This window comes from Gavia stellata, chromosome 18, assembly GCF_030936135.1.
Source record: "Gavia stellata isolate bGavSte3 chromosome 18, bGavSte3.hap2, whole genome shotgun sequence".
NCBI lineage: Eukaryota > Metazoa > Chordata > Aves > Gaviiformes > Gaviidae > Gavia > Gavia stellata.
This window is the reverse complement of record NC_082611.1, coordinates 8,245,039-8,261,028: the sequence shown is the minus strand read 5'-3', so window position 1 is coordinate 8,261,028 and position 15,990 is coordinate 8,245,039. Positions and strand designations below refer to the sequence as shown.

General features: G+C 38.3%; 1 protein-coding gene and 1 non-coding gene across 4 annotated transcripts in view; both read left to right on the top strand.

The window, feature by feature from the left end:
- Window positions 1–922: 922 nt before the first annotated feature.
- The window catches only part of TRRAP (transformation/transcription domain associated protein), a 96,690-nt gene continuing 81,622 nt past the window's right edge, over window positions 923–15,990 (top strand). For all 3 annotated transcript variants that reach the window (XM_059826699.1, XM_059826698.1, XM_059826697.1), the window contains exons 1-13: window positions 923–1,022; window positions 1,372–1,421; window positions 5,809–5,919; window positions 6,503–6,607; window positions 7,307–7,390; window positions 8,130–8,186; window positions 8,844–8,969; window positions 9,298–9,375; window positions 9,607–9,695; window positions 10,640–10,736; window positions 11,103–11,241; window positions 13,281–13,359; window positions 14,403–14,637. In XM_059826699.1, the coding sequence (XP_059682682.1) occupies window positions 923–1,022; window positions 1,372–1,421; window positions 5,809–5,919; window positions 6,503–6,607; window positions 7,307–7,390; window positions 8,130–8,186; window positions 8,844–8,969; window positions 9,298–9,375; window positions 9,607–9,695; window positions 10,640–10,736; window positions 11,103–11,241; window positions 13,281–13,359; window positions 14,403–14,637 (1,350 nt within the window). The remainder of the gene's footprint in view (window positions 1,023–1,371; window positions 1,422–5,808; window positions 5,920–6,502; window positions 6,608–7,306; window positions 7,391–8,129; window positions 8,187–8,843; window positions 8,970–9,297; window positions 9,376–9,606; window positions 9,696–10,639; window positions 10,737–11,102; window positions 11,242–13,280; window positions 13,360–14,402; window positions 14,638–15,990) is intronic.
- On the top strand, window positions 1,152–1,294 carry LOC132318670 (small nucleolar RNA ZL1). Its single transcript, XR_009484351.1, has one exon. It is a non-coding gene; the product is annotated as a small nucleolar RNA ZL1 (small nucleolar RNA).

Genomic DNA, 15,990 nt, shown 5'->3' with positions numbered 1-15,990 from the left:
GGCGGAACCGGCGCGCGGCGGGGAGGAGGAAGGGGCCGGCGCCCCACCAGCTCGGCGCTCGCAGGCCTCGGGCCTCGGGCGGGAGCCGGCAGGGCTGAGGGACGGGGGGAAGCATTACTGCGGCCGTTCACGGGTGCCTGTGTTCGCAGGGCGGTCGCCTCGGCGGGGATGGGGTCGGCGTGATGGCGCCCTGGCAGCGGGGAGCGACCCGGCGGCGACCAGCCCTGCGGCGGGGAAGGTAAGGGGACGCGGGGCCCTGAGGGCAGCTGCGGGGTGCTGGGTGGAGGCGTTTGCGGGGCACTCTCAGCTGCTGGTCGCGGCGGGCGCTGTGAAGGGCGGCTCGGCTGAAGCGCGCTGTGTAGGAGAGCTGACGGGAGAGCACCGAGGTGAGGAGAGAGGTCGCCCCTCTTTCAAGCTGAATTTGATTTCAGGTTTCTTTACAAGCGAGGAAGGCAGCTCCTGGCAGCAGGACAACTTCTGGCACCTCTGGGAGTGAGTCCTGCCGGGGTGCGTCCAGGGGTAGCTGTAAGTTTGGGATCCGGCCAGGTTGGACAAGATAACAGGTGTGCGGTGCCAGGAGCATCCCTGAGTCTGCTGCTGCTCCTGGGAGCAATGAAACCAAACAAAACTCGTGAATGTTTGTGTTGTGGTGTGAAAAGCCTGGTAACCACTTGTGTCTAGAAGTGTGTTCCTGTGTTATTGAGTGCTGTACATGCCAGGCTTTGTATTTGTAAGCCTAACTAAAGTGGCAGTTGTGGTTTTGGGAAAAGATGTGTTCTCTTCAGTATGTCAAAAGAATGAATGTAGGTGATGCGATAGCTGCTGTTAACCAGCCACATAAACTAACAAATATTTTTTTATTTTTTTGTAGGTGTGTTGGTCTTGATTTTACATACTGAAGGCTGATCCTTCCTCCTCCAAGATGGCATTCGTTTCAGCACAAGGGCCTACGGTGGTGGACCAAACCACTTTGATGAAAAAATACCTTCAGTTTGTGGCTGCTCTTACAGATGTCAATACACGTAAGATACTTTTTTCTATTGAAAGTCACAGTTCTTCAGTAGTTTGTTTCACAATCGTTGCAGTATTGTTTAGACAGTTGATAAATGTGTCTTGAATTCACTTTGAATTTCGTTTGAGTTTTAATTTTTGAAGAAGCAAAGTGATGAGTAATACTTGCATGAGCCACAGTGAGCGAGCTGTGTGCGTGTGCAGTTGCGTGACGGTTGTTTGTGAGAATTGTGTGCTTTATAATTGGGCAGTGATAGCTAAACTGATAAGATCTGATTGCTTCTTTGAATAATGAGCTTAGTGTTTTCCTTCATGATGTAGTTTTATATTTAATTTCTTTGCTTGAATTTCCATTTTCAGCTGATGAAACCAAATTGAAAATGATGCAAGAAGTCAGTGAGAATTTTGAGGTAAATAAATAAAAAAAAAAATTCCAAACAACAAAACCCCACCAAAAATCCCCAACCTTCTGAAATGGCAGTCTTTTTTGTGCTCAGTGTGTGTTGGTTTGATTTCTAATGTTATATGGCTAAAATATTAGTGTTTTGTGACTTATGATTTGTATTGTTGTAAAGTCTTTGATTTTAGGTTTGTATTCAGGAATTAGCCAGGTCATTGAAGAATTACAACATTTAAACTTAGAGAGTGCTTCCATCCTCTAATCTTTATTCAGTAAGCATTTAAATAAAGGTGAAGTAATAGATTTTTCTTCCATTTTGTTGAATGATAGGAAATCTCTGTATTTAAAGCTTTCTTTTATTTAGTTCAAGTGTGTATTATGCCCTCACGAAGCAGAGGCCCCTCTGATTCCTCTGAGTAGTTCCATAGTATAAAAGTGAGGGAGGAGTTGTCAGATGTAGCATCTGACATCAGGAGTGGAGATGGCGCCAGTGACATCTTTTGCATAGTGATGGACCATCAAGTTTAAATGAGCAGCAGAAAAAAAGTGAGAAACAGGTTAAAACAACCCTGTGTTAGCAGAAATTAAAGTTTAGTTGAATACCTAGTTATTATGTGTCTGTTCTGAAATTATAGAGAACTTGTTATTTTGTAGAATAAGTTCAAGATCTTAAAATCACTGTAATTCTCTCTGTATCTAGTTTTTTAGTCATATTGCAATTAGAAAAAAGTGCTACCACTATAACGTATTCTGTCCTTACCTGCTTTATTTGAAGTGATGTCGCTTAGTCCGTGACAGGGAAACATAAATACACATTCTAGTCCTGTTTAATGTCTTTGGATATTTTTAAGTAAGCTTTATGCAAAGTTATATCCAGCAGGTGCTGGATGTGGAAAGCTGTGCCAATTTTAGTTGGGTTTTTGTTTAGTTCACATTAACACAGTGGAATAATAAATTTAGAGCTGGTGCAACTGTATTATAAAAAAAAGTTAAAAGGCTTAATCCTTGCTCAGTGTGTATAAGTGAGTAAGTAGATGTCTGTGACAGTTCCACATCTACGTGAACAGAGCTTCATATTACTGCAAATGACTATCTAAAAATATCTATGGAGTTTTGTATCTGTTTAAGATGACCTGCCATTTCTGAAACAATTTGTTATCTGAGTAAAAGAATAGTTTTAACAGCTTAGTCTAGTGATCTGTTTAGAATCTGAAGGCTTAGTTGTTTCTCTTCTCTCTTGTCTTCAGTAGGGAAGAACTTGTTCAATATTTGTTTTGATAATGTTCAAGATGGAGTAGCTTTCTTCTCTTGGAACTCGCTTGGTTCTGTAGCGTGATCTTACATAGAGAGATGATGAATTGACTTATGCTGAGGTACAGTTCTATTTGTTGGAAAATACTTGAGGGAGTAAGAGGAACCACTAATATAGTTTTAGTTTCCTTTTTTCCTTTGAAGGTTGTGGACAGTATTGTTGCACGTTCTTCTAGATGGTTTCTTCTCATCTTCTGTTTCCATAGTCTCCTTATTAACTCTCCTCTATCGCCTACTTCAACTTCCAATAGCTACTTCAACTGCCAATAGCTATAAAGTTCAGCACGTTTTATTTTTCACTTCTTTAAGTGAAAAAATACTTTTTTTCGCTAAGTGGTTGTTTGTTCGAAGTTACAGCATTCAAATTCTGTTGGCTGCATTATTGATCTGGATGTCTGTCTAGCTAGGGGTTGTGGTGGGTTGACCCTGGCTGGATGCCAGGTGCCCACCAAAGCCGCTCTGTCACTCCCCTTCTCAGCTGGATAGAGGAGAGAAAATATAACGAAAGGCTCGTGGGTCGAGATAAGGACAGGGAGAGATCACTCACCAATTACCATCATGGGCAAAACAGACTTGACTTTGATAAATTAAACTAATTTCCCTATTAAATTGGAGTAGGATAATCAGACATAAAACCAAATCTTAAAAACACCTTCCCCCCACCCCTCCCTTCTTCCTGGGCTTAACTTCGCTTCCGATTTTCTTTACCTTCTTCCCGACAGTGGCACAGCGGGATGGGGCATGGGGGTTGTGGTCAGTTCATCACATGTTGTCTCTGCTGCTCCTTCCTCCTCAGGGGGAGGGCTCCTCACACTCTTCCCTTGCTCCAGCGTGGGGTCCCTCCCGTGGGAGACACTTCTCCATTAACTTCTCCAACGTGGGTCCTTCCCACAGGCTGCAGTTCTTCACAAACTGCTCCAGCGTGGGTCCCTTCCACGGGGTGCAGTCCTTCAGGAACAGACTGTTCCAGTGTGGGTCCCCCGTGGGGTCACAAGTCCTGCCAGCAAAACTGCTCCAGCGTGGGCTCCTCTCTCCATGGGTCCACAGGTCCTGCCAGGAGCCTGCTCTAGCGTGGGCTTCCCATGGGGTCACAGCCTCCTTCAAGCATCCATCTGCTCCAGTGTGGGGTCCTCCCCAGGCTGGAGGATATCTGGTGGATATCTGCTCCACTGTGGACTTCCACTATGGACCTCCATGGGCTGTAGGGGGACAACCTGCCTCACCATGGTCTTCACCACAGGCCGCAAAAAAATTCCTTGAATGGATTTGTAAGCCACTTTCCAAGTACGTGGCAATAGGTCTTTAATTTCTTGTTGGAAACGTTCCATCCTTTCTTCCTCCAAAGTAGGACCATTTTCATGGCATAGAGTTGGGGAGATTAGGAGTCTTTCAAAATTGGAAAGGCTATAGGGGAGGTGGAGGAGGAAAAGATACAGGCAGACTTTCTTTGGAAGACCTGTGAGGTGAAGAGAAGATGTGGGCTAATCTACTGTTGATAATATCCTGTCTTGCATTGTCGTGGTTTAATCCCAGCTGGCAACTAAGCACCACCCAGCCACTTGCTCACTCCCCCCCTGGTGGGATGGGGGAGAGAATCGGAAGGGTAAAAGTGAGAAAACTCGCAGGTTGAGATAAAGACAGTTTAATAGGTAAAGCAAAAGCTGTGCATGCAAGCAAAGCAAAACAAGGAATTCATGCACTACTTCCCATTGGCAGGCAGGTGTTCAGCCATCTCCAGGAAAGCAGGGCTCCATCACGCGTAACAGTTACTTGAGAAGACAAACGCCATCACTCCAAACATCTCCCCTTCCTCCTTCTTCCCCCAGCTTTACATTGCTGAGCATGATGTCATATGGTATGGAATATCCCTTTGGTTAGTTGGGGTCAGCTGTCCCGGCTGTGTCCTCTCCCAACTTCTTGTGTACCCCCAGCCTACTCACTGGTGGGGTGAGGTGGGTTGAGAAGCAGAAGAGGCCTTGACTCTGTGTAAGCACTGCTTAGCAGTAATGAAAACAACCCTGTATTATCAACACTGTTTTCAGCAAAGTTCCAAAATATAGCCCCCTACTAGCTGCTATGAAGAAAATTAACTCTGTCCCAGCCAAAACCAGCACATGCATTTTAAATGTTTTTGTGCCTTTCTTACGATATCTGTCTGCTTTCTTGAAAGCCCTTGAGATAAAAAAACCCCTTTGTTTGCACAGTGCCTAGTGTAATACAATTTATGGTCGCGTGTTTTGAAATCTTACTGCAAAGTAGAGAATAGTAGTGGAAATCTATAGAAGGAGGTGGCTTTATATAACTTGTATGTTATTCAAGGAGTAATGTGAATAGACCCCTGAAGTGCCTATACAGATTTTTTCAAAGGAATGCTGCATTCTTATCTGTAGCTTTATTAACAGACCAGTATGCTTCTGTATAACAGATACTTCAGAGAATTGCCTAACAGCACGTACATAAACTACAGCTGAATTTCCAAATAAACCTTACAGTGGGCAAGTTAGATTTTTTTTTTTTTTTTTAAGGCAAATGCAGCAAAGTTGCAGATGGAGGAAGCTTGGTCATCTAATATTTCTTCTGGCTCCACAACAAGTGGACAGTAGTGCAAGATTGTTTTCACAGTGTAAAGTAATGCTCAGTTTGGGTGATATATGCATGTACGCATCTTTGCAGAAATAACTAAAATCTCAATTTAACAGTGGCTGAAGAGTCTTGGGAATCCTAGAGCAATGAAATGTGAGCGTACTTGTCAATCCTCCTTGTTCAAGAACAGTGTTGTCCGTCCCCCCCCCCCCCATTTAAAATAGCTGTATGTTAAGCCAATTTTATTTTCTATGTGAGGTGACAGTGTTAAAATATAAAAAAAATCATATTACAGTCTGGGATTGGAGGAAAGAGATTAATTTGTGTTTGTTTGTTTATTTCACTAATAGTGCTCTGTATTGTGTCAGCAGATGTATAATCACTGAATCTATTAAAAAGTCACTGAAAATGGTTAATAGTGGCTTTGAATGTAACTTGTGAAATGTCTGTTATATATGTCTTCCCAATTTTTGGCGTTTTTTTTTTTTCCTGTTCTTAATTAGAATGTGACATCATCTCCTCAATATTCTACATTCCTGGAACACATCATCCCTAGGTTTCTCACCTTTCTACAGGATGGAGAAGTTCAGTTTCTGCAGGAGAAGCCAGCACAGGTAAACTGTGTGGAGCATCTCTTACCTTTTTGCAATGTGTGCAGCAAACTACTTGTTCAGTGAAAAACTTGATTAACCTAATGAACTGATTTGTATATAGGCTTTGTTGTTAAAAATAGATCTGACATTTGGAGAGAAATTGAACAAGTCCAGTTTCTGAATAAGTTACTTAAAAACTTCACAAATCTGTGCTTCTGTGAAAAATGAGGAAAAACTAGGTGCAACAGAATGGGCTTTCTCACTGAAAAATGACATGTTGTTACAAATTACTGACTTTACTGTGGATTGAAAAGCAAAAGTTGAATCTATGTCATTAAATACTTAAAATTGAGTTCCTTAAAAAAAGTGCGATAATTTGCATTTTTCAACTGTAAATTTGTTAAATTTGTCTTATTCGCATATGTGGGTAGTAGGAAGCATTATGTGTTTGTATATAAGCGTATGTCTGCATGAAATAAAATGGCTTTTTTTCTTTTTAAACATGCAGAAGTATTAAGCTGAAAAGATGTTGCAACCGTTGTTGTTTTTGTGGGCTTTTAAAAAGTTCTATCGTGTCTTTATTTTTTCTTTTTTTTTTTTACAGCAACTCCGAAAGCTAGTGCTTGAAATAATTCACAGAATACCGACAAATGAACATCTTCGTCTTCATACCAAAAATATTCTGTCTGTGATGTTTAGATTTCTAGAGGTATGTTTGTTTTTCCCTCTTAAAACTGTTTCAAATTTTCAGAAAGATTTTCCTCTTCTTTCTTCATCTCCAAAAATTGCTGGGGGTAGGATTTTAAATAGCTGTTCTTCTGGAGCAAGAGTGGAAGGGCATTCTATTTAGGCCTCACCAGGGTGATATCTTACTATCTACAGGTATTCTGCATGTTCTTTTATGCCCTTTAGAAACTTGGATTTTACAAATGCAAGGAACTGTTCTCATACTAGACAAGATTCCATTAATGAACGCTTTTCTGGCTTATATAAGCTTATATATTCTGGCAGAATACCTTATTCTAGAGATTTTGGTTTGTTTCGTACTTGGAATTGAAAACACTGTCATTTGAAGCCCACAGAAAATAACTTGCTCTATGTGGAGGTATCTCAGTGTGTACATAGTCCCACTTGTGTCTCTCTGTGGGGCATTAGAAACAGGTCTGATGGTACAGTGTGGTTGAAACTTCTGGTTTTTGTTCCAGTAGTGGTGAATTTAATTTTAGCCATCCTCTAAGGCTGCAAGGTAAAGTTATATCAAAGGAAAGGCATCTTGCTCTTGCAAATTCATATTAATGAGGCACTTGTAGGTTGCTGAGATGAGTATAATTTTATAGGGTTTTGAAGTACTTATGGAGTAGCTGAAGAATGCAGCAGTAGGCTCACTAAAGATTCTCTTTTTTTTCAGACGGAGAATGAAGAAAATGTACTGATTTGCTTAAGAATAATTATTGAATTGCACAAACAGTTTCGACCAGCAATCACTCAAGAAGTAAGTCATAAATCTTGTTATATGGTATAGAACTTACTGCCATGCTCTTCAGAATTGTTATTTTGTTCAAGTGGGTTGGTTTTTTTGTTTTTTTCCTGCTGTGCTTTTATGTTGGCTGACTTGTTGGGGTAACCATGTATGTAATTTTTTTTTTTTTAAACTTAAAGTAATTTTTAAGAGAGGATTGTATAGTGCTAGCACCCCTGAGGAAAAAATAAACTGTTAAAGACTAGTTGTTTTTGCTTTAAGTGTTTATGGGCAATATGATTAGACTAAGGAGCAAAATTCCCACAGAAGGGAAGAGAATTTGTGCCGCCTTAATTGGTGAAGCGGAAATCTTGGAAAAGGAATATTATGATTGTCTTTTCCCCCACCCCCTTGCTTCTCTTCTGTGACTCATGAAGGAGGAGTATTTGAAAGTTTGCATTTTTATTCTGTTGCTTTCTTTCCTTGATTTTCTCCTAGGAAGACTTAAATGGTTTATAGTAATTACGTCTAATAATATGGTATTGGAACTATATTGAGATGATAGGTAAATCGGATTCTTTCCAAGTGCAATTCGAATTAATATTGGCAGAACAGAAGAGGAAATAGGGGAACGCTTTCAGATTCTTTTTAAATATCATGAAAAATATACTGTAGTGGTAACTAAAGATTTTATGTAATTGTACTGTTAATACAGAGATTCTAAAATTGTGAATTCTTTTTCTTGATGGTAAACCGACTTCTTCCTTCCTAGATCCATCATTTTTTGGACTTTGTGAAACAGATTTACAAGGAACTTCCAAAAGTAGTGGTAAGCTTTTTATTTCTTAAATTGCACTTGCTGTAGTCAGAAAACTAGTTTTTATTTCTTAATTTATCTCTAAAACATGTTAACATAATTACTTTTGTATCTAGTGATACAAAGTAAATACAGTTTTAATAAAAATATTTAACAAAAATATGTCTAAAAATTGAGAAATTTAGGTTTTGAATTAAAAAACCTTCTGTTTCTAGCACAATATTACTGGTATGAGAAAACTGAGGTAAACTTATATAATAAAGCACTAATCAGTTGACTGCAATGGTGTCCATGTAGCCAAATGGTGTTTTTTGAGGGAAGGGTAAGGTGATGTACTTCCCAGCAGATAGAGTTCTTCAGTGTGCTTGTTCTCTGTGGAAGCCATTGCCTGCTCTTCCTCACTGATACAGGGTATCTGTTTGAGTGTTTAGCAAAAGAACCACCTTGGTTGGGGATGCTTTTCTGCTTCTCGCTGTAGTGGGAGTGAAAGATTGCAGGATATGTGTGTAGTCCTAGTAGATGCTGCGGTGTAAACGTCATGTGCAGAGAAGAAAAAAACTGTCTGCAATAAGTTGTGGGGAAAAATTATATGGAGGAATTCTAATGAGATAAATGGCCTTTTGAATATTACTAGCATTATGACATTTTTCTTCTGCTCTTTGCTTGTAGAATCGGTATTTTGAGAATCCTCAGGTGATTCCAGAAAACACTGTTCCTACTCCTGAAATGGTCGGCATGATTACAACAATTGTGGTGAAAGTAAACCCTGAGCGAGAAGACAGTGAAACGAGAACAGTGAGTATTCTAACTGCTCTTTAACTTATGAGACTGGCTGTATTGCAATACCCAAATCATAAGGGCAGGTAAAGGTAATAGGCTTTCTTTTTGCTTATTTTTCTTACCAAGATTTATTTGTAGAAGCTGATTGAAACTTTTCAGATATTTTCTGTGCAGCTGTAATTACAGAAGTTTTATTTAATACCAAATGGTTTTGTACTTTTTCAGTGTTATTATTGCTGAATATAGCGCTATTAAAGTGAGCAGTTTATTTGAAAATTTATTTCAAATACTTTTTTGGAATTAATAATGAAACTGTTTCTAAAACATGTATTCTTTTTTTCAGCATTCTATAATTCCCAGAGGATCTTTATCTCTAAAGGTTTTGGCTGAGCTACCTATTATTGTTGTTCTTATGTATCAGGTTAGTATACTCCAGTATTTTGCATGTAAATACTTTGTATTACTGAATAGCTTGTGTAACTTCTGCTGGCTAACATGTTAGTAAAAATGAATGGAACATAATTTTGAAATTAAAATATGGTCTAAAAATAAGCCACTGAGATTTCTTCATTTTTTTTCTGATTAGGTCTCAAAAGTTGACTGTGAGTGTGACTTGTAAATTTCTCTAATAATACTTTATTTTTTTTTTAAGCTCTACAAACTGAACATTCATAACGTAGTAGCTGAATTCGTGCCCTTGATTATGAACACCATTATAATACAGGTTTCTGCTCAAGCTAGGTAAGAGCGTTTTAACAGTATTTTGATGATATTTGGGATAAACTACTTAAACCTGCCATTCAATATCGCCCAAAATATTTTTGTCTTATATCCTGTGATTTTTTTTTTTTTTTTTTTTTTTTTTTGCTTCTAGTCTTACTGCTTTTAGTCTCAAAAATAGCAATGATTATTTGACTTAAAATTGTCAGAGTTTTGTAGGTGAAGTAATTGGCAAATCTGAATATTTCCATTATGTGTCACTGATAAAATCCCTAGTTGTGCAGTAGATTCCAATTTATTATTTGATAATGTGTTTTTTTTAAATAGAGTTTCTGACAGAAATCCGTATTATAACAGATAGTATGTGATGGAGACCATGTTAGCGAGGTCACTTGCGGTTGTTTAACCTTTACTGTACCCCTAGTGATACATTTTTGCTCTTCCAAGGTATAGCTTAGGTGAAGGGTTGTGGTGTTGCAGATAATGGGCGCTGCTTTTCTTGCTTCAGAGAGAGATGTTTCTAAGGAGCAGCAAGTGGTGCTGAGCAGGGCAGCAGGAGTAAGATTTCTGCCTTTCCTTATCTGCCCAGATGATCTGAATAAGTGGTTGAAGCTTGAGAGAGACAGACAAGTCTGTAGAAGGGAATATTGCTTGGAGAAAAAATTTGCCCCAGTTAGGGGAACAGAGCCAAATGTTTGATGCTAATGTATTGGCTTGGCTTTCCGCAGAAAGTTGGAAATTGTATGGCTGCCTCAGGGCTGTGCGTTTCTGCTTAGAGCATAAGATGCTGGGAATTGGAGTGGCAGAAAGCTTGTTGAAATCAGGCTTTCCCGTGATGACTTTATTCCCTTATGAAGCAAGAACATCACTACAAGATGATGTAATTTGAATCTTCTGTGAATTTTCTGAACTGAGGTGTTAAAGAGGAGGAAGAGAATCGTAACCACTGTTCAATTTAATTTCAGGCAACATAAACTTTATAATAAGGAATTGTATGCTGATTTTATCGCTGCTCAAATTAAAACATTATCTTTTTTGGCTTACATCATAAGAATTTACCAGGTAGGTTGCATTTTTGTTACTTTGTTACTCTTAGTGCAACAGAGCTCTAGTTACTTTACAGCAGGCAAGTGACCAGCATGACTGCAGTGCATCAGGGATTGGAGAGACGAGCATTTGTGTAGCAAATCTGAAGACAGGGTTATACTTGGTTGTCCTTTCAGAAGTATTCTCATGTGAATGCAAAGTAAAAATGTGCTGTTCCCCCTGCCCCAGGCATTTATGGAATGGCTAGTGTATTTTATTTTTACAGGTAGACTTCTTAGAGAGAAACAAGTAAATTTTAATGGAATGTTATTTTGCAAATGTAAAGCAAACCTTTAAAATAGAATATCATAATAATTGTGTTCCTGTACTTTTTTATTATAGGAATTAGTGGCTAAATATTCTCAGCAAATGGTAAAAGGGATGTTGCAGTTGCTCTCCAATTGTCCAGCAGAAACGGCACACCTCCGGAAGGAGCTTCTGATTGCTGCTAAACACATCTTGACAACAGACTTGAGGAGCCGTATGTAGTAGTACTTAAAAATTTGTCTATAAACTGGGAAGATTTCAACTATTTCTGTGTATTTAAAAGGCATATTGCTTACTATTTGTTTTGGACTACTACACACTTTGGATTATTTTGGGAGTGGGTGTGATTTGATTTTTTTTTTTTTTGACTTGCCTTTTTTCTTTTTGCTTAAAAAAAATTAAATCATCAGAATAAGATGGCACACTGAACAAGTGGCTTTTCTAGCGTTCCAAATATCTGTTGTTCCAAGTAATTACCATTTGATGATAAATATTTGTGTTGGTTTGTAATTGTGCCTATAATTGTATGGGTACTTTAAAATATTAATCTGTTAACCTGAGTGGAAGTAGTTCTGTCAAAACCTGATGCCATGTTTGATTCGGCTCATGGCATTTGCTTCTAGCAGAGGAAAGCTATTTTTGGTCTGCCTGAATTAACTAGGTTTGGTGGATATGTTCTGTTTTGGCAGAATTGCAAAATTGGAGATGAGTGTACTTTGTAAAATATTAACTTCTATCTTTTCATCTTTACTGTGTGGTCCCCTTTCTTTTCCTTCTGCTAACGATTATGGGGCAGTGTGATGTCTTACAGTTATTGTTAGCTCGCCAAAAAAAAATAGCATGTTTCCTAGTTCTGGAATTTAGTATTGTGGTCATGTGGAAAGCTGTTTCTTTGGCTATTTTTCTAAAGGAATTAGCTTAATTGTTCTACGTTTAATTGTTCTACGTCTTAATTGTTCTATGTTTCTCTGCCTCTCCTTTATAACCTCTGAACTTGACCAGTTTCAACAAAATTCGACAAAGGAGTGAGGACTTAAAGATATGATGTTCTGCATCCTTTGTGAACTTTAGTGTTTGGGTAGCAGAGAAGACCCCAGTTAGTGTCTCCATTGGAGGAATAAACAGCAGTGTGAGCTTAGCAATTCATTGCCCTTGGTCAGCTGGCTGGCATTTTAGCATACATGTTGCTAACATATCCCTCGAGCCCTGCTTTTGGCTACCTGGCAGCCCCAAAGTGGATCTAGAGGAGGAAATGCTTAGAAACGTTAAGGAGAAGAGGGAACATGGTATCACAGGAGGAACGAGAAGTGTGAGGAAGATGAGAAGTGCGATATAAAGTATGTGGAGATCTGTAGAAGATAAGGCTTCAGTCATTCTGATGGTGCAGTTCAACTTACTTGGAAAAAATTAGCGTTGAGGGAGGCGTTTCATGTTTGTAGGTCTTGCCATTGGCATTATTGTTCTCAGTGAAATAATCTTTCAAATTGAGTCTTCTGCGTTGATTGAGAGTTGATTGAATATATGTGTGTGATGCATTTTGTCTGTGTGGAACTTTGTTTCTGATTCCTACAGGAGATGGGGGAAGGTGAAACTGTACTCACTCTCTCCACTGTTATCACTGTAAAGGCAGCCTCTATCTGAAAATATTTCATATCAGCAAAATGTGGTATGCACATAAATATTAGAGGTTTTAAAACCTGGCTTAGAATTCAAAAATGCTTCTTTGGTCTTGCTTTGTCACTTGATTTTGTTATTGAAATCTTCCTTTTGTTCCCTGGACCCCAAGTTGTGTGTTTTCCTCGTTATATTTTGGGATGAAGCTTGCATGATAAGATGCCAGACAAAACAGAGTTGTGTTGTACCATGTTACCCAAACTTGTCCTTTCCAGTAACTCATTTGTTACATCTAAAAAGTTCTGCAAAGTTGAAAATAGTACAAGCATTTTTTTCCTCTTTCCAGCTGTAACTGTTTTTGTTGTATCAGTGCTGTGGCTTTGACTGTGTACTGTAATGTTACTCAAGTGGCAAGTGTCAGTGGAGTTCATAGTCACAGAGGTTAATTGAAAATTTCCGTGTAAATGATGCTGCCTTTTATAAGCTTCAGGAATGAGTTTTATAATAAAACCACTTTCTGACTGAGGTTCAAATACCTAAGTTAAGTGGTTTAATGCTTAGCTATCTTATTTTGATTATTTCCTTTGCCAATCATTACGTATAGCTTTTTCTTTTTTATCTTTTTTTTTTTAATTATAGAATTTATTCCATGTATGGACAAGCTATTTGATGAATCTATACTAATTGGCTCTGGATACACTGCCCGGGAGACACTGAGGTATGACAGAAAGTTTGGAAAAGCTATCTGAGTGCCTGCCAGGGCTGGTTGCTTTCAAGGTTTAATAATATTTACCGCAGTGTCTGGATAGGGTCCTAAGTTTTTCCTTTAAATAACTAATTTTGTTAGATTCTAATACTGGAAGGGCTTCTGCTGCTGTAAAGAGCCGTTGTTGTTTAACACTTTGATGGTGCAGCACGGTAGCATGAGTGTAGGGCAAAACGAGATAAACAGGTGAATGAAAATTATGTCATTTTTTGAATTGCAGAGCACAACCAAAACAGTGGTCAATGTGAAATCAACTAATTACCTTCACAATATTTCACGAAACAGCCTAAATCTTGTGTCTGGTATAAAATCTGAATGAGATTTAAACTGTTTTGTCAATAAGTACCTTAAAAATTGCTCATTTGCAACTGAAAAAAAATAAATGGGGAGAATACTTACTTTCTGTGTCTTCATTAGTCTACTAGTTTTTAGGTGCTTTTGCTGACCAAATTAAAATATGTGAACTAGGAGAATAATTTCCTCTTCCTTAAGTATCAAGTGTACCTTTTTGACAACATGTGTTAGATTCAGAAGTATTCACTCTACTAGATGCTTAAACTTGGTATTTGAGAAGGAATGATTTTTAAAATTTATCAGTTTTCGTCACTACTTTTGAAATCACGAATCGTCAATGATTCATTGTGAAAGTGCTTACCAACGCTGCTTAAAATGTGGCTTAAAACATGCTGATTTGCTCTTAACTGTATGTAGATGAAAATATGTGCTGGGGATGTTCAGCAATGGGCGAAGAAAGATCAGAGAGGTAACGTTAGTGTTGTGGGACAGATTAATGCATTTTTGGTTAGATTATACAGGTTATAATTCTCTTGTGTAATTGAAAAAGCCTTGTGAACTCTGAATTTGCATATAAAAATAGAAAATTTGAATTTAGAATCTTGGAAGTAGCTCCAGGTAATAATTATTGGTTAAGTCCAATTAACAACAATTGTAATTGTCCTCAATGTGTTTTCTTCGTTTCTTGTTTTTACTGATAGACCACTTGCATATAGTACACTTGCAGACCTGGTACATCATGTCCGTCAGCATTTACCACTCAATGATCTCTCCCTTGCTGTCCAGTTATTTGCCAAGAACATTGATGATGAATCGTTACCTAGCAGTATCCAGACAATGTCTTGCAAGCTTCTGCTAAATTTGGTAGACTGTATCCGGTCTAAAAGTGAACAGGAGAATGGAAATGGTAGAGATATTCTTATGAGAATGCTGGAGGTATTGATTTGTTTAAAACATTTGATAATAAGTTGAATATCCTATTTTATAGTATGTTGTCAATCACATTTTACTTTCTCCTTTCTTCAGAAATGAGAATACGAAACAGCCTGCGTACTGTATTTTATTTTAATACTTCAAAGAAGGGCTTTTCAAAATGCCATGCAACTGGGATAATATCTCAAGTATAGTGGAGATGCTTTGCCAACTCAGCTTATTAATTCAGTGACTTGTTTCAAAGCAGGAAACTGAATGTCTCTGATGCTGGGGGTAGCTAAACTGTTATTATTATTTTTCAAAATTTTCTTTTAAGTTTTAGTTGTAATCTCCTTTTTTCCCCACTTAAGGGTATGTAAGAATGGTATTTTTTTTAATGCCTTCTGGTTATGTTTGTGGTTTTTAATTCTTTTTTTTATTTTTTTTTAAATCCTGAAAAATGATTATCTCGCAGGTCCTTGGCATAGCCCAGTACCATCTGTAAAAGGCGAAATACCCACGCTTTCAAGGCCTACTGATCCTTTTTAAAGGATCTTCTTATATAGAGGATTATTTTGGGGATTTTTTTTTCTGTTTTGTTATTTTTTGTTATTTTTAAAAATCGGGGATGCACCTTAAAAGCTGTAATCCATGGTGTAGTAGAAATGAAACACTACTTGCTTGTTTTAGCCAAGTTGTTAATGGGAGAAGGTTGCCTAGTGTTTCTCCTGCCACCACATGAAGACGCACTCAATTGTAGAGTAGAATACTTCTAGGGTAAATAATGGTTTAATAAGCTCATTTTGGGATGTGAGAGTACGTCTAAATCAAACTGGTTTTAACACTTCGGGATAACTGAGGAAGCCGCATAGCTGCTTGTTTTGGAAGGGAGATGTAGGAATTCTGAATGTAGTGGATCCCCTCCTTCTTTGACTCTTCCCTGTCATTGACAGACTGTCATGGTTCTGAATGCACCGGGGAAGAGATCTAGTAGTTTTAGTCATCTCCAGATTATCTGGTATTACCCCTGAACTTTTTTTTTTCCCCCTGAAGGTAGCAGTAGTTTAGAGAATGGCTTTCATCCTAAACACAAGTGATGGCGCAAGTGAAAAGTCTTGATATTATGCATTGTAGTGGGTCCTTTATTCCAGATTTCTCAAACTGAAGTAGCTTTCTAGTAGGGTTTGTCTTCCAAATAAACTACTTTTTTTCTACTTTTAAAAAAATCTGTGATGTAGTACAGTTGTTTGGTCATTTGTTTATTAAATTAAAATTTGTAATAATATGTGAATTCAGAGAAGATACATCTAGGGAAGAAGGGAGCATACAGAGCTATGGTGATAGTGGGGAAATATCTGAGCAAGCCTAGTAGATCTA